Source organism: Taudactylus pleione, unplaced genomic scaffold (assembly GCF_031769625.1).
Source record: "Taudactylus pleione unplaced genomic scaffold, aTauple2 ptg000629l, whole genome shotgun sequence".
Classification (NCBI taxonomy): domain Eukaryota; kingdom Metazoa; phylum Chordata; class Amphibia; order Anura; family Myobatrachidae; genus Taudactylus; species Taudactylus pleione.
The window spans coordinates 2,678,555-2,705,138 of record NW_028285031.1 but is presented as its reverse complement, the minus strand read 5'-3'; the positions used below and the strand labels follow the sequence as shown (position 1 = coordinate 2,705,138).

General features: G+C 45.7%; 1 protein-coding gene across 3 annotated transcripts in view; it reads right to left on the bottom strand.

Moving 5' to 3' along the window:
- SQSTM1 (sequestosome 1) overlaps positions 1–26,217 on the bottom strand; it is a 31,959-nt gene extending 5,742 nt beyond the window's left edge. For 2 of the 3 annotated variants that reach the window (XM_088454752.1, XM_088454753.1), the window contains exons 1-4: positions 6,821–7,146; positions 2,426–2,521; positions 1,897–2,111; positions 1,145–1,304 (exon numbers count right to left, since the gene is read on the bottom strand). In XM_088454752.1, coding sequence (XP_088310878.1) covers positions 1,145–1,304; positions 1,897–2,111; positions 2,426–2,521; positions 6,821–6,983 — 634 coding nt within the window. In that variant the 5' untranslated portion in view covers positions 6,984–7,146. Of the gene's footprint in view, positions 1–1,144; positions 1,305–1,896; positions 2,112–2,425; positions 2,522–6,820; positions 7,147–26,101 lie in introns of those variants that run through there. The other variant, XM_088454754.1, reaches the window with a different exon arrangement.
- Positions 26,218–26,584: the final 367 nt, after the last annotated feature.

Genomic DNA, 26,584 nt, shown 5'->3' with positions numbered 1-26,584 from the left:
CTCGCTACAAAGTGGGCGTGTTGTCGATGGTGAGTGACAGCACGCCCCCTTTGGTGGGCGTGGCTGCCCAGACGGAGGCGTTCCCATGGGAATGCCTACCGTCTGGGGCCGGCCCCACTGACATCACAAGTGATGTCAGTGGGGGTGCTCTCCGCTCTGATAGAGCGGAAAGCACTCCACGGCTTGCGGCAACGAGACCCTACCACATGGGTCTCGTCGCAAGCCCACAGCTATACGAGCGGCCGCTCTAAAATTCAGAAGGACGGCCCTGATTCAGAGAGAGTGCTCTGTCAGAGCGTCCGGCTTTGCATCAGGGCCTTAGTCTAAAGGGGAGGAACAGACAGACACTGATAACACAGAGGGGTGACAGTGAGCAAGGAGCATGGGGAAGTGGGGAGCTGGGAGGCTTTGATAAAGTGGATCTTGAGAGCCAGTTTGAAGTTTTGTAAAGAGGTGGAGAGTCTGGTAGGGAGAGAGTTCCAGAGGTGGGGAGCAGCACGGGTAAAGTCTTGGAGAAAGTAATAAGCTGGGTAGAAAGGCGGCTTTCATTAGTGTAGCGAAAGCGGGCGGGAGGGTGAAGTGAGATAAGGTCAGAGATGTAAATAGGAGAGGATTGGGTGGGTCAGGGCTTTGAAAGTGAAGTGTGAGGAGTACTGCTCTACAATCTCTAGCTTTGTTTGCTATAGGATAACAATAGCACTGCATGCATGACTGGCCGTGTACTACTGCAGGTGCTACAAACATACTGTGGGGCTGCTGCAGAGGTGAATGGACCCACCCATTTGTGGGGCATATTTCACTTGTTTTTGCACTGTGCATGCTCTGGAACCAAGTGCGCGCAGTTACAGAGGATATAGAGTCATACTTGTTTCAGTGGAAGCTACGCTCACTACTGAAACTGCGTAAAATGGGCGGCAACATAGGGTGTGTCAACAGAACTGCGGACTAAGAATCAGACGCAAGTATAAACACGGTGCAATGACGACTAGTAACTAACCAATCGTACACACAGGGGGAGAGTGCACTGCAAGATGCTTATAACGCTACATATACAGTGCCGGGAACATGCACCAGATATCCATGTAACAGGCCCAGTAAGCCTACATCCTACAGGGGAGCATATCCCAGCATACTAGACACTTACCTTCCTCTGGTGGTGACTGACTCTGTGGGGCAGCACCTCCAGGTGCCTGCTGGGAGTTCTGGCAGGGATATCCTCTTCCAGGAAAACCCCATTCCTGCATCCATGGAAAAGGAGGCATGCCATGGTGCTTCTTGCGGAACAAGCAACCACGAGGGTAGGGCTGGGGAAGAAGAATACATTAGAATCTATGCAGAAATATACTGAGAACAGGTTCCAGACATGCACAAAAACTGCTCATCGTATGTAACAAAGCCTACAGGTCACTGTCAGACATGAGAGAGTTCAGCGGCAGCTATGGATTATTTCTCTGCAGTAATGTAACCAGAAATAACAGCGCCGAACGATTCAGTAATCTGCCCAGCACCTTAAATGTCCATCTACCCTCAGCATATTTTACTTTATCAGCTTATATTTGCCCTCTTGCAGCTTGTACTATATTGTGCTTTATCTTTCTTAGTGCAATGAGATGACTAGAACCTCTTTATAGATACTTGGAGGTCTATTTACTAAGTCCCGACATTTTTGTTCTTGTTCATGCCAGATATTGAAATGGGCAAAGCTTTTACTAGCCGTGTCTTGCTAGTAAAAGCACTGCCCTTTTATCTATCGGGCATGAACACGAACAGAAGTGTCAGGTATTACAACCCGCCACTTAGCAAGTAACCCCCTTGGAATTGTCACATGACAGCCTGGTTGCCGCATAACATCCTAGTCCTATACTATAGCTGTCAGTGTATGGAGTGGATGCTTACAATAGGAGTTGGGAACATGATCATGTTGTGCTCCTGGTGAATTCCTTTTCCCTCGCAGGTGCTGCACAGGTCATAATCCGGACAGATCAGGCACTTGTACCGGTTCCCAACCACGGGCGAGTCACACCCGTCACAGGTCACGTTGGGATGCACCACGTTCTGCGCGTTTTCTTGCCCACAATGTGAGCGGTGATCACGCTTAAGCTCTCTCCTTTCTAGGAATAACGTGATAGAAATAATAAAGACCAGGTGATCGCAGCACGGGGGACTGAACATATTACAAACCAAAACAAGCAGGGTTATAGCTTTATATGCTAGCTTACAGCAGGAACCGCATTAACCTAGAGGTCAAATTCACCTTCCAAATACAGTACATAGGTCACACAGAGAACATTCAACAACAGTCTGGTCAAAGGTCACAAAACGCAACATGACCAATGAATGAAGACGCTGCAAAGTTGCGTTCCTTGGAATAATGCGCATAACCTAATATTAATGCCATATCGGCTCAGTGGAATATTGTACATACCTTTAATGTACAGACGGAAAACGCCTTCATTCATCATATCAAGACCCATTTTCAGTTCTTCATCAGTAGAAAAAGCAACAAGATCTCCCTCCTCATCTGGAAACAAATGTATAATATATATATAAGCTGCAGTTGTGTGAATGAAACAATCATAGGGCGAGACTCCATTCTCTGCGACGGGCGAAGTTCCTCCCAGAATGGTTAGGAAAAAGGCAACTTCGCGTCCAGCTATATATCGAAGCAGGAAAAATGTAGCTACCATAATATGCGCACAGAACTGAATACCCCCTATAGAAAGGAATTCAGAAGTACATACTTAGAGTAAGATATTAAAATATTTCCAGTAGTCTAAAGAGAAGCAATCAAATGGATTAATGTGCGCCCATTGCCTGCATTAATTGGCCTCAGCCATAGACTTTATTAAGACTGTATGGGCCTCTCCCTGTGTCTGTGTGGGTTTTCTCCCCTGGTACAAAGATACTGATAGAGGTTATTAGGTTTGTGAGAAAATGGACTCTAGAACAGAGATTCCCAAACCCAGTCATTACCGTCCAGGTTTTAAGGCCATCTATGTTTGAGTCCAGATTGACTGTCACCTGTGCACAAACATGGATATCCTTATAATGTGGAATGTAAAGGCGGAGTTTGGGAACCTCTGCTCTAGTGAGATTAGATAGATGTAGGGAATGTAGAGTGTAAGCTCCATTGGGGCAGGGTCTGATCTTAATGAGGACATTCTCATATATGATAGAGATTATATATATATATATATATATATATATATATATATATATATATATATATATATATATATATTACATGGTCTTATGACGTTACAGTACCAATTGATGCTGCACACGAGTCGTTGACTAGTTGAAGACAGGTATTTGGCAACAACATGCATGTCCTATGCACTAAAAGCCTAGCAAATGCAGATCAGAACTTTTACCCGTTTGCTGACTTTCAGCCCTGGCAACTAGTTTGCAGAGAAATTATCCAAGATCAGTGCTCAAGATCATTTCTACTGTTCAGTATTTCCATACACTCCAATCAGAAGCCGCTGCCACGTAACACCTGCTTTCATATACAGCTAGTTTTTGGATGTATATAAATATACTTTAGATTTAAATATGCTCCATGCACTTTTACCTACACACCCAGCCTGTATGCAAAGCAGGTATAGATCAGACTAGTTTGCACAGCCATAGGCAAAACTCGTTGTAGCTACAATTTAGTAAATCAGTCTGATATTTTGTTGGTAAACAAAAAAAACACCAACTAAATATACAGCCCTACGATGTGTTTACACCCTACAATACACCACAGCTGTCAGACCGTTCAAATCACACGTGTAAAATGAATAAATAATCATCATTATAGAAGCTAACCAATCCTGCAAGAGAAATATTATATAGTCACCTTTTTATATTACAACAGAACATAGGGAGAAGTAATAGTGTTGCTCTGACTTCAAAAGGGAGCACCAACTAATTAATGACATGGCTGGTACAGCTTTCCATGATCACGTCCTATTGCACATCTATAACGAACGCTGACCCCTATTTCTACAGTGTAGCAGGCCTGCCGCTAAGATATTCCCCTTGGGTGTGTTCGGGAGTTACATAAGGCCCCCCCCCCCCCGCTTCACTGATTAGCAGAGACCAGCTCTCCCTCTTGTAACCAGGATCCAGCTGTACGGTTACCAGGATCCAGCTGAATATTGTATACTCCCCAGCGCCTGTGTCACTGGCTGTGGGCACAGACTCTGGCAGGAGCCCTTTAATTTATTTATTACCAGTTATATATATAGCGCACACATATTCCGCAGCACTTTACAGAGAATATCTTTCCACTCACATCAGTCCCTGCCCCAGTGGAGCTTACACTCTATGGGCCTCATTCAGACCCACTCGCGAGCGGCTGTCCGCTCGCAAGTGGGTCGATGGTGTGCACTGCGCATGCGCACGACGGAGGGAGCTCCGTCGCGCGCATGACTTTCCTTCGCTCTTTGTGTCTGATCACAAGGGGAACGCCTACCGTCAGAAGCCGGCCCCACTGACATCACTAGTGATGTCAGTGGGAGTGATTTTGGCTCTGATAGAGCCAAAATCACTCCTGGCCTTGCGGTTGAGAAACTCAACTGCAGGCTTCTGCTCGCACTGGCGATGGTCGCGATGGTCAAGACCATCGCGACCATCATCCTGCACGCTCGTATAGGCTGTGGGTGGTGACCCACAGCTATACGAGCGTCCAGGAGGACGCTCCATATTTATGGAGGTAGGCCCTGATTCAGAGCGAGCGCTCTGGTCAGAGCGTCCGACTCTGAATCAGGGCCTATATTCCCTATCACATGCTCACATACACACTAGGGTCAATTTTGTTAGGAGCCAATTAACCTACCAGTATATTTTTGGAGTGTGGAAGGAAACCGGAGCACCCGGAGGAAACCCACGCAAGCACAGGGAGAATATATAAACTCCACACACAGTTAGGGCTGCAGTGGGAAACGAACCCATGACGTCAGTGCTGTGAGGCAGTAACGCTATACTGTCCCAGGATCCATGCCTAGAGAATACATCTACCCAGCTGAAGGTCAGCGACAGCCCAGGGATCCCTGTGGATAAACATTCTGCTAGTTTGAGGAGTGAAGTTTGGGTTTCAAAGAGATAAAAAACAAAACAAACCAAACACACACAGGAAACATGTATATGAGCAAAGGAAAGAATATTCTCCAAATCATTGCAATTAACCAGCCCTGCCACTTACTAACAGTACCATTACTGAGAACGCCCAGCCTGGCTCCACAGGATTACCTTTGCTCTTACTGCACCTCTGCCAAACCTAAGTAACTGCATAAACACACTACAAAGGGCACATTCCTCTGTCTGGGCGTCACGGTTATAAACCAACAAAATCTACATTTCAGTTATCTGTGTAAACACAACTGGCTCCACATTGTACCGATGGATCCACTGACACGGCGGCCAATCAGGTAAGCTATACAGACTTACCAATCGGCTGCTCGATGTGTATCCCCTGCCATCACAACTGGGTGGGCATTTGAATTTGCCCACCCAGTCACCGGTTTCCCTGCAGCAAGTGTAACTGCCAGACGGCTAACCGCCCGTACACACAGCCAGATGCGCCAATATATAGATACAAGCGAGCCGCGCCATTATCCATAATCTGCAACTTTACTCCAACTCCATTGCGAGCAAAAATACCAATCCTAAGCGCCCAGTTATTATAAGCGACTCTCCACTGCTACGAAGCGACGCAGACGCTAAATTAAGAATTAGGTAGGAACGTCCGGGATTTGCTAAAAGGATGCGAGAATAAGAACATCTCTGTATAGCACTGTACTTACTACACACACAGCTCCAGTGTCAGATGGAAGCCCTCAGCTAGAGAATCCAGGGGTCAGAAAACTAATATGCACCTTTTATAGAGCAAAGCCCTGTAGTAGCGGATGTGTGGACAGAGGGTGATCAGGGAGTAAATATACATATGTGACATGAGACAAACCTCAGGGGTCGATTCAGTTACAAGCGAGCGGAGTAAATATTTCTGTCGCTGAAAACACCAGCTTACTGTTAGGACAAGCTGACTCGCTCCTAACTATAAGGACCCCATAGATTGTAAGCTCATGTACAGGACCCTCTTCCCTTTCACTCCTCTACATAATTCTGCTAATGGCATACTGTAATAATGTACATATGTATTGTAATTGTATATACAGCTTCTACTTATGTATCATGTCAGTTTTATCCCATATGTGCAGCACTTCAGAACCCCTGTGACACCTAATGTAGAAAATATACTAATAGCTACAGGCAGAAGTGACATTACACCATGGGGGCAATGTACAAGGTTATGGGGCCCAGTACCAGCTACAGCCATCGGGAGACTGTGACAAGTGATTATAAACTGCAGTGTAGGAATATCGCACTACAGGTGATTATATAATAAATATAGGAGTAATATAATAGCTAATACAGAATCCCCAGTGCCATGTATAATGTAATATATTATATAATATAATATAGGAGTAATAATTAATACAGAGTCTCCAGTGCCATGTATAATGTAATATATAATATAATAATTTAGGAGTAATAGTTAATACAGAATCCCCAGTGCAATGTATAATGTAATATATAATATAATAATTTAGGAGTAATAGTTAATACAGAATCCCCAGTGCAATGTATAATGTAATATATAATATAGGAGTAATAGTTAACACAGAGTCCCTAGTGCCATGTATAATGTAATATACAATAAATATACAGTACGTGACCCCCCCGTGCCTGATGTTGGCCCTATGTGCTATGTAATGTATACATAGAGCTATAGATGTATAGAATGCATAGACAGTGTATAGCGGCCGCTCACCCCTGTACAGCATCTGGAAGCAGCCGGCTCTCAGGCCCGGGAAGACCTCGGCCACCCTCAGTGCCAGGCGCTCCCAGCCGGTGGCCTCCGGCAGCGTAAAGCGGCGGATCTCCTTCTGGTTCTCGTCCTTGCCCAGCAGGTAAGCCTTCACCGTCACCGACATGTCTGCAAGAGTCCCGTTCCCGTTCGCTCGGTGGATGATGATGTCGCAGCTGGAATGATTATCGGCAGATCTCGTCTTACAGGCCACACACTGTCGCTGCGACTGTCACTGTCACTGAATCCTACCGTGACGCAGCCGTCGCGTCTATATACAGCCGGCCCCGGGAAAGTCCCCACCCACTATCAACGGGGAGAGACAGCGGCCTCTAGCCACGCCCACAGAGACTGGATTGGAAGATGAGTTAGCCACGCCCACAGATAAAGAATGTCAATTAGCTGGCCACGCCCACAGCATTGGGTTGCTGTATGTACTGTATGGAGGCAGGTACGCCTTCTGTTGTGACTTGGGAGGGGAGAATAGCCATGCCCTGAATGTTTTGTCACCATGAACCAGCAAAACAAAGGGAGTTTCTTGTAAAACTGGGGGGTGAGTGAGGGACGGTGGAGATTCTGGAAGGATCAAGAATGAATCAATCCGTCTCTCGTGTTCCATTCATGCACCTCTATTGAGGAAACCCAGTGAGAATATACAAACTACACACACACACAGACACAGATGGGCCATCACTGGGAATTGAAGTCATGACCTCAGTGCTGTGAGGCAGCAATGCTAACCACTACGCCACCAGGCTGGCCATTTTATCACTGTTCGTATGGCACCACAAGATTCCCAAGCGCCATACGGTGGGGAAATACAGGGCTCCAGCAAGCAGCCTTCAGATAAACTAAGGCAAAACGCAGAACATTCAAGCAGTATAAATACAATATCATCACAAAAAATAAGCATGAGATATAATAGGAACATACATAAGGCATAGGGCCGCATAGGCACAAGGCATGGTGTAAGGACGCTGCCGCACAGCTGTAGAGCTGAGGGCAGAGAAAGACAGAAAGGGGTATATTTACTAAACTGCAGGTTTTTAGAAGTGGAGATGTTGCCCACAGCAACCGATCAGAATCTACTTAACATTTATCTAGCACCTTCTAGAAGATAATAGCTAGAATATGATTGGTTCCTATGGGCAACATCTCCACTTCTAAAAACCTGCACTTTAGTAAATGGTATCCGGTCATTAGGTCTACAGTATATAAATAGACAATGTTTGGGAAGACAATGGAAGATAGACAGGCAATAGGTCGACAAGGATGGAAGGTCGACAGGGTCTGAAAGTCGACAGGTACTGAAGGTCGACATGGTCATTATGTTGACATACATGGACAACATACAAATGGTCGACAATTTTATTTTTTATTTTTTTTATGGTTAAACACTTACCAGAGGGTTAGGGTTAGGCACCAGGAGGGAAGGTTAGGGTTAGGCACTTACCAGAGGGTTAGGGTTAGGCACCAGGAGGGAAGGTTAGGGTTAGGCACTTACCAGAGGGTTAGGCACTAGAAGGGGTGGTTAGGGTCAGGCACCTACCCCGACAGTTAGGGACCAAGGGGAGGATTAGGGTGAAGATTAGGGCTAGAAAAACAAAACAAAAACATGTGTCGACCATTTGTGTTTCGACCATATGTGTGTCGACCTAATGACCATGTTGACCTTCAGTACCTGTCAGGGGCTGGCTGGCAACTTTTAGCCTGGGGGGAAAATGCATGCAGGTGGCCCTGGCAGAGGAGTAGCATGTAGCCGGGGTGCACGGAGCACGTGCGTGCTTAGGCCCCCCCCTCAAGTGTTCCAGGGAGGAGGCGGGTCCATATGGAATTAATGTAAAGTAAAAATAAAGATATGGGGCAGCCCCCTGTAGTGGTGCCCATATGCAGTGCCCCCTGTGCCCCAGGAGAGGACCCCCTTATACAGGCCACAAGTAGTGATCCTCCTATGCAGTGCCCCTTATACAGTGCCCACAGTAGTGGTCCCCCCTGTGCAGTGCCCCTTGTGTCCCCAGTAGTGGTCCCCTCTGTGCAGTGCCCCTTGTGCCCCCAGTAGTAAGCCCCTTATATAGTGCCCCCAGTAGTTGTACCCCCTATGCAGTGTCCCCAGTAGTAGTCTCCCCCTTGTAGTGCCCCCAGTAGTTGTACCCCCTATGCAGTGTCCCCAGTAGTAGTCTCCCCCTTGTAGTGCCCCCAGTAGTAGTCCCCCCTTATAGTGCCCCCAGTAGTAGTCCCCCCCTTTGTAATGCCCCCAGTAGTAGCCCCCCTTGTTGTACCCCCAGTAGTAATCCCCCTTGTAGAGCCCCCAGTAGTGCCCCCAGTAGTCCCCCCCTTGTAGTGCCCTCAGTAGTGCTCTCCCCCTTGTAGTGCCCCCGGTAGTAGTCCCCCCCTTGTAGTGCCCTCAGTAGCGCTCTCCCCCTTGTAGTGCCCCCAGTAGTCTCCCCCCCCTGTAGTTCCTCCAGTAGCAGCCCCCCCTTGTAGTGCCCCCAGTAGTAGTCTCCCCCTTGTAGTGCCCCCAGTAGTAGTCCCCCCCCTTGCAGTGCCCTCAGTAGTGCTCTCCCCTTTGTAGTGCCCCCAGTAGTAGTCTCCCCCCCTTGTAGTTCCTCCAGTAGCAGCCCCCCTTGTAGTGCCCCCAGTAGTAGTCCCCTCCCTTGTAATGCCCCCAGTAGTAATCCCCCTTGTAATGCCCCCAGTAGTAAGCCCCCTTGTAGTGTCCCCAGTAGCGCTCTCCCCCTTATAGTGCCCCCAGTAGTGTTCTCCCCCTTGTAGTGTCCCCAGTAGTAGTCCCCCCCCTTTGTAATGCCCCCCAGTAGTAATCCCCCTTGTAATGCCCCCAGTAGTAATCCCCCTTGTTGTGCCCCCAGTAGAGCTTTCCCCCTTGCAGTGCCCTCAGTAGTGCTCTCCCCTTTGTAGTGCCCCCAGTAGTAGTCTCCCCCCTTGTAGTTCCTCCAGTAGCAGCCCCCCTTGTAGTGCCCCCAGTAGTAGTCCCCTCCCTTGTAATGCCCCCAGTAGTAATCCCCCTTGTAATGCCCCCAGTAGTAAGCCCCCTTGTAGTGTCCCCAGTAGCGCTCTCCCCCTTATAGTGCCCCCAGTAGTGTTCTCCCCCTTGTAGTGTCCCCAGTAGTAGTCCCCCCCCTTTGTAATGCCCCCCAGTAGTAATCCCCCTTGTAATGCCCCCAGTAGTAATCCCCCTTGTTGTGCCCCCAGTAGAGCTTTCCCCCTTGTAGTGCCCCCAGTAGTAGTCTCCCCCCCCTTGTAGTTCCCCCAGTAGCAGCCCCCCCCTTGTAGGGCCCCCAGTAGTGCTCTCCTCCTTGTAGTGCCCCCAGTAGTAGTCCCCCCCTTGTAATGCCACCAGTAGTAGCCCCCCCTTGCTGTGCCCCCAGTAGTAATCCCCCTTTTAGTGCCCCCAGTAGTGGTCCCCCCCCTCCCACAGTACACACACACACGTAATAAATAATAAAAAAAATAAAAACACTCACCTGAATCCCCGCTCCCGCTATCCGATCCTCCGTCTGTCCTCCCGCGCCGCTCTGCATTATGGGAGAGACGTCATGACGTCTCTCCCATTACCCACTGCAGGAGCCGGAAGATGGAGCGGCTCCTGCAGTGGGCGCAGCAGCAGTCAGTGAGAGTCTAACAGAGTCTCATTGGCTGCCACTCAAAACAAACACACAGCTGCCGGAGCCGGCGGCTGTGTGTTTGCAACTGTGTAGCGCTGACCGAACTCCGTCCGGTCAGCGCTACACACGCGGTGCAGCTGTGTCACCGAGACACAGACTGCCCGCGGCCTGCATGACGCTGCGGCCCGGGGGGCACATGGCACCCTACCCCCCGGCCCAGCCCGCCACTGGTACCTGTTGACCTTCTTACTAGTCGACCTTTAGTGTGTCGACCTTCAGTCCCTGTCGACCTATTGCCTGTCTATCTTCCATTGTCAGCGACTTGGATTTTAGTTAATGTTGTCACATTTGGAATAGACTTTCATATAAATATGGTAGTCAGCAGTGAGCAAAGGTTTTCAGGAAAGACAAGGAACTAGAGCGCACGCTTCCCCTAACTCATTTTTCTCGGGGATATTTTTAAATTTGCGATATTGTGTAATAAAACGGAAGCAAAGTACAAATTGTTTCTCATACTGTACCTGCAATAGTATCATTCTTTTCATTTTATATTAGTACTACTAAACTGTAATCATAACTAAGTAAAACTAACTGTAAGATCATATGTAAAAAAAATCTTAAAAATGGAGAATATATCGGAGGTTTTACAACCCATGAAGTGGCAGGAACATCTTATGCTGGTACCGCTGCTTAGTCATGTTAGGCCACAACTCTCACCTGTGCTACGTAATGGCTCTCAGTTTTATTATACAAGGATGACCCAACAATAGGGGAGTTTTACAGACCCATAACCCCCTAGACGGGCCCTTTGCTGTCAGAATCATGTGACACTCCTGTGATCGCTTGAGGCCTGTATGGCCTTGTGCTGTTATTTCAGCCTGCATTTGTTGTCCTCTGCTCTGCTTACATGCAGTGCTGAGTCACAGGCAGTGAGAGCTATGCAGGATCATACCATACTGTCATACGCTCACTTTTATGTGCAGAGGGACAGACTATTCTTGACCCTTTTTATTATTGGAAATAAGTGAACCTGACAAAGCTGTAATATATGTTGCTCAATTATTACATGGGGTCAGATATATAATTGAGAACTTATTCACATATATATACACATATGTATAAATATATCTACTGTTTGAAATGGGTGATGGAAGCTATCACCAGGTCCGTGTCTATGAAGGCTGTTAGGTAGACATACTGTTTTACATCTAATAATATCACAGGGGTAATGTTGGGGTCCAAAACACTTTCTCTGTCACCGTCTCAGGAGTAAAAGGGCAAGCCTGTATTGCAGAGGATGATGTCAGTAACCTGATAGGGTTCCTGGATCACACTCACACATAATTCACACCACTTAGATTTATGTGTAGGACGAACCTGGCATTCAGGACGTACATGGCATGCCAGCAGTATGTGATGATATTAATGACTGTACTATTAAATGGTGTACCCCAGACGGACACAGTGCTGCAATATAATGTGGGGCTGGTTACTGGCCTCCAATAAGTATCATTGTCATACAGTCACACAGTATTACTAACCCAATGCTACAATCACAGTGAAATTTTTTTTTTTCCTGGCAATGTCTGTAAATAACAATATTACTGTAATAGCAGCTATGAGGTAATGTGTGATGGTGACATACAGATCTCTTTATGGACACTATGGTATAAGCAGTAAGCGGAGTGCTGGGGGTTCTATGAACCTGGGGAGCTGCGATTCCTGACAATGTCTCCACATCTGTGATACGCTGCAGAGGGAACGGGCGGCTCTCATTGCGGGCAGGAACAGATACATTACAGACCTGTAAGGGGACAGAGAGAAACGATGAGCTCTATCTATATGCACATTGTGCTTCTGATATTACCATTAGTCATACAGGGAACTCACAAGCCATACACTCAGGGGAGTTTGGTCATAAGGAGATATAAGGAGCATACAAACCATACACTCAGGGGAGTTGGGTGATGAGATATAGGGAGCATACAAACCATACACTCAGGGGAGTTGGGTGATAAGGAGATATAGGGAGCATACAAACCATACACTCAGGGGAGTTGGGTGATAAGGAGATATAGGGAGCATACAAACCATACACTCAGGGGAGTTGGGTGATAAGGAGATATAGGGAGCATACAAACCATACACTCAGGGGAGTTGGGTGATAAGGAGATATAGGGAGCATACAAGCCATACACTCAGGGGAGTTGGGTGATAAGGAGATATAGGGAGCATACAAACCATACACTCAGGGGAGTTGGGTGATAAGGAGATATAGGGAGCATACAAACCATACACTCAGGGGAGTTGGGTGATAAGGAGATATAAAGAGCATACAAACCATACACTTAGGGGATTGTGGACATAAGGAGATGTAGGGATCAGACTCCCCATACACTTGGCGAAGTGGGGCCGTAAGGATGTGTATGGATCACTCCCAACATACATTGATAGGAGTGGGCTTATAAGGAGATGTAAGGATCACATTTACCATAGAGTAAGGGGAGTGAGGAAATAAAGAGATGTAGAGAAGACAATCACCATACACTAAGTAGATACAAGCAATAAGGAGATGTAGGGATCACTCCATACACTCAGGAGAGTGGGGTAATATAAGCAGATTTAGGGTTCACAACAACCAGGACCGTAGCTAGGGTAGTGCGGCCGGTGCCATTGCACAGGGCACCACAGGTCAGGGGGCGCTGTTTGGGCCTGTCAAATTTCTGTTTATTAACATTCTTGCTTGTAGCTTCCTCTTATTTCATCCCCAGCATCTCCTGGTCTCTCCTATCTCTTCCCTGGCCCTTCCCCATGAAGCCATGGCCCTTTTTTTGGTGCATTATGTCCCTTTGAAAACTGAGGGGGGCGCCAATGCTCTTTCTGGCACAGGGCACCAAAAAGTCTAGTTACGGCTCTGACAACAACCATATACTCGGGAGTGAGGTAATGAGGAAATGCAAGGAACACTCAGGAGTGCGGGCGGAGAAATAAGGAGATGTAGCTATTACGCTCACCATACACTCAAGATAAAGGGCCTATAAGGAGATGTAGGGATCAAACTCGCCATACACTAGGACTATGAGGACGTATAGTGATCATACAAGAAAGTAGGCATACAGGCATTATTTACATAAACAGCATATTCTGTCCAGCACCTCTGGGCATAATCACACAGCATCTCTTGAAATTTGCCAAATAACATAAGAAATAAGTCACGCAAAGTTCAGTACATAAGCTAATATATAGGCTTGCCATATCATCCCTTTCATTCGGGACACATGTGAATTACACAAGTTCTGTGACTGATTAAAACCAGGTGAAATGGAGTCTTCAAGTAAGCCAGCCACAGAACCTATTTACATGTCTATAATTAAAGGGATGATATGGTAAGTAAATATATATATATATTAGGGATGTGCAGGCTCGGATAGGTTCGAGTTTGCACGTGGAGTTCGGATTTTTCCCTCCAAAAAAACGGAACTCAGAACGAGGCAAAACGTCATCTTACATGGACGAACATCATCATTCCTGGTCTTTTGTCCAGGAATGATGATGTTCGTCCATGTAAGATGACGTTTTGCCTCGTTCTGAGTTCCGTTTTTTTGGAGGGAAAAATCCGAACTCCACGTGCAAACTCGAACCTATCCGAGCCTGCACATCCCTAATATATATATATATATATATATATATATATATATATATATATATATATTACACACACACACATATATACACACACACGACCTCAGAGCTTGCGTGTGAGGGGTTCTATATATATACCTACTGTATTTTACATGTTTTTACTAGTGTCGCTAGTGCTACCATGAATTTAATACCAGTAAAGGATTAACGCTAACGTGGAATAGCTGATGACAAGAGTATTGTCCTTTAAACACATGCCACAAGTTGATGTTTATTGCTGTGATAACTGATAGCCTCAGTAAGAGACTATTTATTGAGCATCAGCATTGCAGCTAATAAAATCAGTAACATCAAAGCGGAGCTCTATTATTTTGATGGTTAATGAACCAAGGAGAGGAATAACCGCTAAGTAGCTATAACACAATATTAAATACGAGGCTACTAATACAATAGTGGTTTATTCAGGTTTGCTTATAATTCATACTTTCATATGCTGTATCCTATTAACGGTCAAAGACGAATTATAATAACAGGAATTAATTAAAACTGGGAAACAGCTGATGATGAGTTACTTAATGCATCAAATAAAACCTACAACTAAAATATTATTTTTAAGAAAGATATTATAGTTTAGAGCACTTGGAATAATAGTCATTATTAAGTGACACCAAATATTATTGAATACTGGTTATTGGCTAGATATACTTATGTCAATGATTTATATGTGTTAGAGATATTAAAGGACACAGATGAAATAGTAACATAACCTTTATTTAGACATAAGGATACTATTCAATTTAATTTAGCTGAATTATACATCAGTGTGTTCTGATATAATTTATTAAGATACATAGTATCCTTTTGTGATAATACTTGAATTACCAGTGCAGTTAAATAGAGCAAACAAGCCTAGAAATAAAGATACAATAGATTCACAAGTTTTCGTCAGCAGCCGTTATATTTTAAACACAATTTTTTTTTCTTACACTTCTATTTCATTTTAATATTTCACCAATTCTCATGTTATTTTATTATATATCAATAAAAGTAGTTTTAGAATAGGTTGGTTCTGAGTGCACCATATAGGATGCTTTCTTTCTTCTTGAATATTTTGTCCATGTTATATAGCATCAAGGTAGCACCCTCATAAAATTGATAAGACTAATAAAGATAATTGTATTGGAGGTAAATTATTCCCCATATATATGAAGATGATTGTTATTATGAGGTTTTGAACCTAAAAGTAATATAAGAAAATATAATATAATACGAATCCAGTTTTCTGGATACTGGTGCGGGATTTTTCCACAACAAGTTTCTAATATATATATATATATATATATATATACACACAACCTCCGAGCTTGCGTGTGAGGGGTTCTATATATATATACCTACTGTATTTTACATGTTTGTACTAGTGTCGCTAGTGCTACCATGAATTTAATACCAGTAAAGGATTAACGCTTTCTATTGCCTTACTTTGTATAACTATCCAGTATAATACCACGGTGAGTGTAAAAAAAAATGTGTCAGTATAAATCTTCAACATGATTATATTTTATTTAAAAAAAAAAAAAAAACGCACATTTCTTTTAGTAACCAAAACTGCAAAGTCCAGTGTAGGTGACTATTTCTGCAAATGGTATAGATTGTCAAGTCACAGTCGGCCTCTCTAGGTGGATTACCTGAGTCATTATAGGCCTGTGTTACATGACCTCATACTTGGCACATGTGTTGGACTTATATAATGACTCCTGCAGATAACAATGTATTCAGTGCATTTCCTCCCCACTGGTTATACAGACTAGATCAGGTGACTGTGAGTCACCATCATACCTTGGACTATTTCCAGGGATACAAATCATCTTATAGTTCTACATGACCTAGATTGGTTGCTGCTAATGTCATCAGCCTTTGGGTAGAAGTTACACAATATAAATCTGCTGCCGTCATGGTCCAAAATTAATTCTTACCTTGAATATTATTATTATTATTATTATTATTATTAAAGGATGATTGTTTTTATGGTCCTGATTTCATGATTTCTCCCTCATCTCTCAGGCCAGCAGGTTCTCCTGATCTAATGGCAGATGCAGCTGTCTCTGATACACACAGCAATTTAAAAGTGTTTCTAGGACAGTAGAGTTGTGGTTATGAGTGGGACATTGAAGCCTAAAGCTGGCCACACATTATCTATCCAACCAGCCAACTAGTTGATTGGTTGGAATGAAAACCTGGTAAGGGATGAAAGCAAATGACAATCAACAATTTGCTCCCAAACACCGGAAAATGGACAAACACTGTTGTTTGAACAAATTGTTTAGATCATACATTTACAAACTTGTCTGACGACCATTTTCATCTGTTTTCTGGCATTTAGGAGCAAATTGCTGATCATCGTTTACTCCCATACGTTACCAGATTTTCATTCCAACCAATCAACTAGTTAGCTGGTGGGACAGATAATCTTTAGATGTGTGGCCAGCTTAAAGGGTTTTTTCTGCTATTTTCTGTCGGATTTGCACATTGGAGATTTACTAAAGTCAAATCCGATGGTAATTTGCAGAAAAAAAAACAACTTTAGCAGGCAATAGACCATTGGACCAAATATTAATTTTTTAAAATAGATAAGTACAGCATCTGCAGATTTACTAATGGTCAGTTTTAGAACCGACCAAACTCCAACAGTTAAATGACGGGAAACCCACAGTAAAAATAGATCAGCCTGTGGCGGGCGTGTTTGGCCGAAGCACTGCGCAGATCACTATGGGTGCAATTCAATTCAGCGCACTATTGATCGCGCCGGGAAGGAGTTCTCGGAGCTATACAATTGACAGCGCTGTTAGCATTTCTTCTTGCACAAATCTAACTAAAGTGCCTGTCGTGAGGCTGTTTTGCAGCTTAGCGCGGCACTAATAGCCTCGTCGCAGGCGGTATTTTAGTTGTAGAATGCCGATTAGCACGACCCCGCGTTAGCCGCACTAACTGGCATTCTCTGACATAAGTGGCTTTAGTCGGACTTCACATTGCGGTGAATGAAATAGCTCCAGGAACTTCTTCCCGGCACTATTCACATCACTCTGAATTGAGTCACCCCCCCTATGAGACTGTGCAGGTTTATATTCTGATAATGGTATAATAGGTGTCAAATAAAAAAAAATAAACAAATATGTGTGGGGTCTCCTCCTCAAAATCAATAACCAGCCCCAGAGCCATCAGCCTGGGCTGGTATTGGTAAATATGGAAATGGCGTAGGGTTCCCCCTATTTTACAATAACTAGCACCGAGCTGAACCAGCCGAGGGGGATAATGCTATAAGGAGGTTAATATTGTTAATACAATAAAATGCACTCTATAACCCCTATTGGAGATAGTATGTACCCAGTGTCAGTATATATCCTCTAGACAACATGTCGGAGTATACAGATAAACACGTGGATATGTAGCAATAAAGAATTTTACTTGGTATACTCAATATTCAGATATGCATGAATCCTCTACAAATATTAGCATATGAGGTTTAAAATAGATAAAAATAGAAAAAGTAAAAGAGTCAAAATGGTACAGTGGGGTGATTCTGTGATCACTCAGAGAATGAGTAAATTATAGTTAACCTGCTCAGAACTGGAACAGGGGCTCCAGTATAGGTCAAACAAAAATGAAAGTAAAAAATAGGACCATGTACAAAGTAAATCAAAATCAACTAAAAATCAAATCAAAAACGGGACAAATTACCAAAAGTCAGCAACAAGTCCAATAGATATGCGGTAATGGCAGTATAAGAGTGAGGCCTGGACCCTTGAGCTCATGTATAGGGTAGTGATATAATAGTGTGAGTCAAAAGCTGGTGCGGCGTCCCGTGCTAAAGTATTGATGGATGATGTAGACGTGTGCGCGCCGTCGTGGATGATCGGGAGATGTTCCCGGGGTGAGCAGTACGGACTGAATCTGGAGTGCACTGGGAGGTGTAGCTCCAGGCCCGTGTCGGTCTCTGACGGATATCGTCAGAGATCGCCCGGGCTACCTGGAAATCTCCGGCGCGCCCTGCCGGACTGACCGCTGGGTGACGGGGGGGGGGGGGGGGAGAAATTGTTGTGACTCAAGTGAACCAGGCACCGTTTCCCCCTCCTAGTGTGGAATTCACCTCCTCTGGACTCAACAGGGTCCGCTCTTACCCCTAGCTGGCTGGATGATGATCTGTGGTGATGTTCTTACGTGTCCTCAGGCGAATGATGCGGCTGTTCAAATAGCGCTGATGCAGATAATTCCAGATCCTCACTCTGTGGCTGTGTAGAATGTCCAACGCGTTTCAACCCATGTGGGGTCTTCTTCTAGGCAATGTAGTTGAAGTGCTTCTGACCCGGGGTTACTTAAATTAAAGGAATCCAGGATATTGCTTCTCATGGATTGGTAATCAAATGGTGGGGCGTGGTTTTAATATCCACAATATTAACCTCCTTATCTCCTAACTCTAGAAGGCCAGACACCCTTCCAAAAAGTGCAGCCTACCCCACACACCTAGTCTGAGTCCAGTGCGCAGTAGTTCTCCCCATTCGGATAATGCTATAGCAGGGAGACACACCGCGTGGTGTGCCCCTGCCACACCATTATCCAAGCCCAACCTGGTCTGCTCAGGGCTGGGATCCATAGAGAAGTTGAACCCACTGAAACAAATGAGAAAGTGCTGACAGAGAGTGGGAGCGGCACTCCCAGCCAATCAGCGCATCCCCATTGATTTCAATGGAAAGTGACCACTAGTGACCCTGTCACAATCGCCGGGAACCTACAAAGGGAAAGTCCATCCCAATTTTTTGTTTTGCCAAGAGCCGTGGATGCTAGATCAGGGGTGGCCAGCCAGTCATTGCCAAAGAGCCCCCACCCCCCCTCTCCCTGGACCATCTAGTTCAGCCACCTTCCCCCACACTCCCTCCCACGTCACAAATAAAATAAAAAAATAAAATAAAATAAAATCCCTCACAGCTCTTACCTTGTTGCGGACTGTCTGTGTCACATAGGTAGGCTCTGGCGTCTGCAACCGCGTCCTCCTCGTGGCTACAGGTTCAGTCACAAGTTGAGCTCCGCCTCCTGTTTGCGGAGTGACGAGCCTTCTCTGAACAGCTGCGCGCCTATCAGAGGAGGCAGTCTGTGTCTGTCAGCGCAACTGGCAGCGGAGCTGCATCAGGACAATGGAAGAGCCGCAGGTTGACCACCGCTGTGCTAGATCCAAGGATTTTGTGAGTATTCATTTAGAAACAAAAGGATGTGTGGGGGAGAGGTTATTTATTAAAATTATACAACAGTCGATGTGTGAGTGTCTTGTCTTTATTTTAGTATTTTTTTCTACAAGCAGACTACAGATGCCAGCGTGCCCTTAATGTCCGTGCCTGCTGGCACTTGTAGTTCGACAAGTGCCATCATGCCAGGGCAGGAATTGTCATCCCCCTGTAAAATAAAACAAAACAATGTTATTTAACACTTTATTTACCATTACTCCCGCACCGATCGGCACCTGGGGTACGGGGAAGAGCGGCTTTGAATCGGCAAGTATTGTGCTTATTTCTGACCACATTGAGTCTGGTTAACGTTGTGGCTTGGGGACCCTACACTGTATCTCCCTGCTATAGCCTCAGCGCCCCAGCTGGTGCAGCCTGGTGCTGATTTTTGGAAAATGGGGGAAACCCCATGCTGTTTATTCCCCTGGTTATCAATTTATTTATTTTTAGGGGGCACACTTTTTTTTTTTTTACACATTTTAAGCTATATTCATAATAAAAAGCCTGCACAGATCATAGTGATGTGTGCAGTGCTTTAACTCCGCTGCAGAATGACGGTGGATTCTATCGAAAAAGGGGTATAAAATATATGATAGCTTTCTATTGACACTCAAATTTAATGGTTAATAAATAATTTATGTTTAGACAGCAATCCGACGGCAATGTCCCATGGATTGCAATAGAGGGCAAATCCGATTTTTAGTAAATTTACCCCTTAGCATCAATGTTGCAGTCGACACATCGTTGATAAGACCATCAGACATCGTCCACTAAACATTGATGTTCATTTGTAGCTGCTACTGGGGTATCTTAGAGAACAGTTAATCAGAAACCAGGAAGTAGAATATAAACTAAAGCTGAGTGGTTCGGTTTTGCTGAAAATCGAACGAAAAAACTTTGGGGTTCCAAGTCGAACTGGATCCCAGCTCTGATCACTTTTGGGGTTCAGAGTAGAAACAGAGGGCCTGATTCAGACCCGCTCCCTAGATGCGATCGCTCGCATCCAGCGTATGCAAATTTTTCAAAGTGACGTCATGGGAAGCGAGCGCTCGCTAAGGCATAAGCACACCCACTTTGCCTGTGCGAGCGATTGCTCTGTGTATGCAGACACTCACTAGCGTATGTAGAGATGCCCACTGGCGCTTGTCATCTCCAGGAAGTGTATTAAAACATTGGTACATCGAGCACCATCGGTAGTGAACGCAGCACTTGCGGTAGACTTTCCCTGCCGCAAGCACTGCGAGGTCTTCAGTTTCAAAAACCGGCATGTGACGTGTACTATATCACTGCCTGTTAATTATGCACGCCTTAAAACCGGCGTTGAAACACCCTGGCACGCCTGCGTTCGCACCTTCACTATCCCGTTATTGGTGTCCTGCCCCTGTTACCACCCACAAACGGCCTCTCCTGTCACTCATTACACTGGGCTGTCTTTGCAGGGCGAGCAAGCGGTATGCGATCGCAGTGAGTAGTTCGCGCACGCGCAGAACGAGGCATGCGCGTACGCAGAACATCGGGCTGCTTGCGAGCACACGCATCTAGCGAACGGGCCTGAATCAGACCCAGAGTTCTGATTTAGGTCTTCCCGTAAATTCGGATATTGGATCTAAAAACCGGATCTCGGGTTTTGGATTAAATGTGGGAGAGGTCCAAATTATATGATCCATTTGAAAGAAATCCAAAATCAAAACTGAACCAAAACACTTTAGGGTGGTTTTGCCAAAACCAAAACACGGGTGGCCCCGCACATCTCTAATATAAACTAACATTGGTACAAAACCATTGGGGTGGTTTGCTCCTGACAGCGCATGACACGTTCTGCATATGTACGAAACAAGTCCTTCGTCTTCGCAGTTTGCACGCAGTGCATCCTAAGCCGTAGCCTGATTGATGGGGGTTGCACCAGGCATGCCTGGATTAATGGGGGTTGAATGGAAGTCCAGGACCAATTCAGAAAGTGTTCAGGATCCATACCTGCCAACTGTCTCGATTTTATCAGGGCAGTCTTTATTTGCGAACCTCAAAATGGGCGGAGTTATACCCAGAAATGGAGGTTTCTTAGTAAATCGAGGTGGAATTTGGTCAGAACAGGAGTGGGGCTGTTCTGCATTTGAAAATGTTAGGAGGTACGTGGCAATGAGCCATAGTTCCACTTCCAAACTGGCCCATATAAAAAAATGAGGTGGGAAGACACAACTGCTGTTTTACAATTTTAATCCCCTGATTCACTGTCCTGCTGTTGTATGAGAGCAATGCGAAAATGGAAATCAAAACACACCCCAATCTCCTCACTGGTAGGAGAGAAGGTCGTCTGTATGGCCTTCCTACCTATATATCTGTCAGTTATTACCCAGTTTTGTTCTATTAATGCTTACAATTGTAAAGCGCAACGGAATATGCTGCGCTATATAAGAAACTGTTAATAAATAAATAACTGACTTTAACCTTGTAGCTTCTCCTCCCCACTGTCTGATGCCCCTTCTACCAAAACTTTCTGTCAGCACCAGTGGAAATAAATAATTGCTAATATATGACCCCCATTACTCAGACGTGTGTGTGTGTTAGGGGACGTAGTCTCCATTTTGAGTGGTCAAAGGATTCTGCATGTATATGAAGGGGATGCGGTTAACTTGCCGCCACCCGGAATGCCGGCAGTCGGAATCCCGACGCTGGAAGTCCGACCTGGTACTAAAGATAGGCATCTAAATCCTAATGCCTATCTTTAGCCAGACACCGAAATCCCGATAGCCGGCATCCCGAACGAAAGTAAGTGGGGACTGTTAGCCGCGGGGGGGGGGGGGGAAGGGGTTAGTTTTAGGCACTTAGGATTAGGCACCCCCCGAGGGTGGATTAGAGTTAGAGACCACTGAAGGGGGGGGGGGGTTAGGGTTAGGCACCCCCCAGGAGGGTTATGTTTAGGGTGCAGGAGGGGAGGGTTAGGGTTAGGCACCCCCGGGGGGGGAAAGTAGGGTTAGCACCACTATGGGGGGGAGGGTTAGGGTACTTACCAGCCCCAATCGGGATCTCCATTCTTCGGGCTTCCTGCGTCAGTATTACGTCCACCGGGAACACATCGGGCGGCATTACATACCGATTTTATATGAATGACACAGTCAACGGAAAGTGGCTGCCTCTGGTCTAGCAAATACTTGGACTACTCCGTCTCAGGTAATAATGCCGGGACCACTAACCCCCCACCCCCTCCAGGACTAGGAAACCAGATAAAAGTCACAAGCACAAGGGTCAGGAAACAAAGGGCCTGATTCAGACCCGGACGCTATTTGCGTCCGCTCGCTGCCTAAAAGGGGCCGACTATTTAAATTGTGCGCTCGCACTGCGTCGCGTAAAGCCGCCCACTAATAGCGAGCGGCCGCACTATGCACTCGCACCTGTATAAAGACACCACTTTGCCACTCGCAACACACGTCATCTCCGGCAGTTGTTGGATTAACCGGGAACATCGAGAGCCATCGGAGCAGCTCGCAGCCCTTGTGGTAGCCTTTTCCCACCACAACAATGCGAGCAATTCAGGCTAAAATACAACCCAGTCACGTGTGTAATGACGCTACTTTGCTAATTATGCACACCCATTAAACGCCGTTCTGACGGGCGGGCACGCTTGCGTTCGCACATCCACACCCCCGTTTACAAGCATCTTCCCCTGTTACCACCCACAAATGGAACTATCTGTCACTCAAAATACCAGCCTGGCTGTGTACTACGAGCGGATGATTTCACATCGCAAACAGGGCTGTCTTAACAGCAGCTTGCGCCCTGGGCACAGCAATGCACTGGGGCCCCTACCCACCCATTTACAGGAAACATTTTTACAGTAAATGGTCAATAAAATAAAATCTTTAGATTTAGTTTACTTTCAACAAAATCAGTTTAAATATAAAAAATTATTTTAAATAATTGGCAAACCAATAATTATTTAATATTAATCAACACAAACGTTCTTAAAACAAGTACCATAAGAAACAGGACATTGCTGGGCTACAGCACTGCTCATATACACAGCTAGAAAATTGCAGACTACAATGCTATTCTGTAATAGTAATATTCCTGGACAGTGAACCATTTTTTCAGTTGTGCATGTTTTACATATAATTACGGTGAGGGATTGGTCTATTATTTCCAAATCCCAAACTTAATGAAGGACGCAATAATGCCCATTGCCCAGTCAGACCCAGTCATGGAAAATAGGGCCAGGGGGCTCTTACCTAAGATAGCCCTGGCCGAGTCACCCGGTCGGGACGTGGTGGTGACTCACCTAGCAGAGGAGAGGAGCCTCCTGTCCTGACTCCTGAGGAGCTGAGAGAGACCGGGACGGACGACGACGACGGACCCTCGCGTGACCAGTCTGGCAGCGGCTCCAGTCTCCAGACACTGCGCGGCAGGCGGAAGCGGCACACTAGGAGCCAGCTGGCCTGGGCGGAGCTACTGTGGCTCGCGCATCAAGGCAGCCAGTCAGCAGTCGTCTCCCAGAGAGACTCTGTCTGACTGGCGCAGGCGGACAACGGCGGCGACAGGTCGTTGGTGAGTACTAGTCAAGCGTGGGGGGGGGGCACACAGTGGCGCTTAAAAAATAAAAAAAACTGGCCGCGGCTGCAGTGGGGTTGGCGGGCCCCTTCATGCTTCGGGCCCTTGGGCAACTGCCCAAAAGGCCCAATGGTAGAGACGGCCCTGATCACAAACGCTTGTTTGCGCACGTGCACTGCGGCTTATACGCATGCGCAGTTGTGCGACCATCGCTCTGAGCGAGCGAACGCAGCTTAGAGACCTTTATGGCTGATGCCTTTACTTTAAAGAGCTCAATTAGTGCAAGGCAATGTGCTTTTGTAGACATCTGCTAGAGGAAGGTCCCTTTTGGTAACAAGTCAGTGTAGTAGGTCCTCAAAATGATGCGGCGTCCACATACAGGCAACTTGCCTTTAGATGATAACAAGTCAGTGTGGTGGGTCCTCAAAATATTGCGGCGTCCACATACAAGCAACTGGCCTTAGATGATATAGAGCTCCTCTGTGTCCCATAAAGCTGCACCTGGATGCAGTGAAACGCGTTAGGACTCATTGAATACCATTCTCACCACCCACCTTAACTTGTACTTATATATTGGGACACGGAGGAGCTCTATATCATCTAAGGCCAGTTGCTTGTATGTGGACGCCGCAATATTTTGAGGACCCACCATACTGACTTGTTACCAAAAGGGACCTTCCTCTAGCAGATGTCTACAAAAGCACATTGCCTTGCACTAATTGAGCTCTTTAAAGTAAAGGCATCAGCCATAAAGGAGATACATTTGGTTGGATATCAATCTGTTCCCTATGGATACCGCAATATTGAGGACCCAGTGAATATACTAAGGGACATCCCTCTAGCGGATACCAGGAGGACTTCATCGTTCTAAATATCTCCATTCTTCAATTGGCCAAATTTACAAGAACTTATCTAATAGTCCGTCATCATCAGGACTTTCCAATATAAAGGTGTGGGTGAGATTGTTTGTTATTATATATTTGTTTTACACTCCAATATAACATGGTGAACACCATGTAATTTTAATCATTAAATTATTGCTTATTATATTGGTCCCGAACTGTATTTATCATTCATTTGTAGCGCTGCTATCTGTGTTGTTGATAAATACATGGGACACATGAGGATGGGATAACTAGAAATACATGGGACACATGAGAATGGGATAACCAAATATACATGGGACACATGAGGATGGTATAACCAGAAATACATGAGACACATGAGGATGGTATAACCAGAAATACATGGAACACATGAGGATGGGATAAGCAGATATACATGGGACAAATGAGAATGAGATAACCAGATATATATGGGAAACATGAGGATGGAAATTCCAGAAAAACATGGGACACATGAGCATCGGACACCTGGTACAGGAGGGGGTTTATGGAAGATGTATTTTCAGGCTGCAGTTGACACTGAAACACACACACACACCACTGTTGGTAGTCTCGTTACCTGACCTCAGCCCGATGGACCAATCACAGGAGACCTCTCCCTTCATTAGGGATTCTGGTCAGTTCCTGCCTGCCGTCGATATTACTAAATTTCTGCACCTAGTAGATGTTCACGTGGTTGCTGCATGCTGTGCAGTTCCTTGCTCCAGAACCCATGTTCCTGAGTCCAGTATCCCGCCGTTGTATACGTTTGCTCCCCGACTCAGTCCTCAGTGTCCTGTCCCTGCCAGTCCTACTCCTGTGTCCTGCTGGATTCTGCCCTGTTCCCTTGTCCATCCCAGCTACGTATCTGTGCCTTGCCAAGACTCCCCAGCTTACCTTCTGTGTCACCTCCGGTTTGTGTCTAGTCCCAGCGTGTACCTGTGGATTCATCCCGCCAAGTTCAACTATATCAAGTACAAGTTCTGCTACAAATTTCAACCTCCATCCGCCCATCAGCTCAACCAGATCAATTACTGGTTCTGTTACAAACTCCCACCTGCATCCTGAATAGCTGGCCTGCCACAATCAAGGCCATATCCAACATTGCAGGTACAACATTATTCACATCTGCATCCAGAGTAGCTGGCCTGCCACAACCAAGTTCATATACAGCATTGCAGGTACAATATTATTCCTACCTGCATCCAGAGTAGCTGGCCTGCCACAACCAACTTCATATACAGCATTGCAGGTACTGTGGTACAATATTATTCCTACCTGCATCCAGAGTAGCTGGCCTGCCACAACCAAGTTCATATACAGCATTGCAGGTACAATATCATTGCTTTGGCATTGTTCCAGCCTGAATCTTGAAAAGTTGGCCTGCTACAATCCAGATCTGCATCCTGACTGTTTGTGTGCATTTCCACCTGTGCAGGTTAATTACTAGACTTCTGATCATCCAGCTAGTTTCCAGCAGCACACTCTACTACACACCTGCATCTGTTTGCTTTAGCTATTAACCCCTACCTTGCCTGCTGCCATTACTCCAGGTGAAACTTTCTATGGATTCCGGTTTACTGGGTACATCCATAACATTATCACAGTCCATTCACTGGAGTATAGCAAGATGAGTCCAGCTCTGCAAAATCCGGTCCAGTCTTCACCCTCAAGCCAGGCCACCTCAAGTCAGAATCCAGATGAGGATCCAGTTCCGGTCTTGTTCAGCAGATTGAAAAGCTGTGAAGCTATGACAAGTCT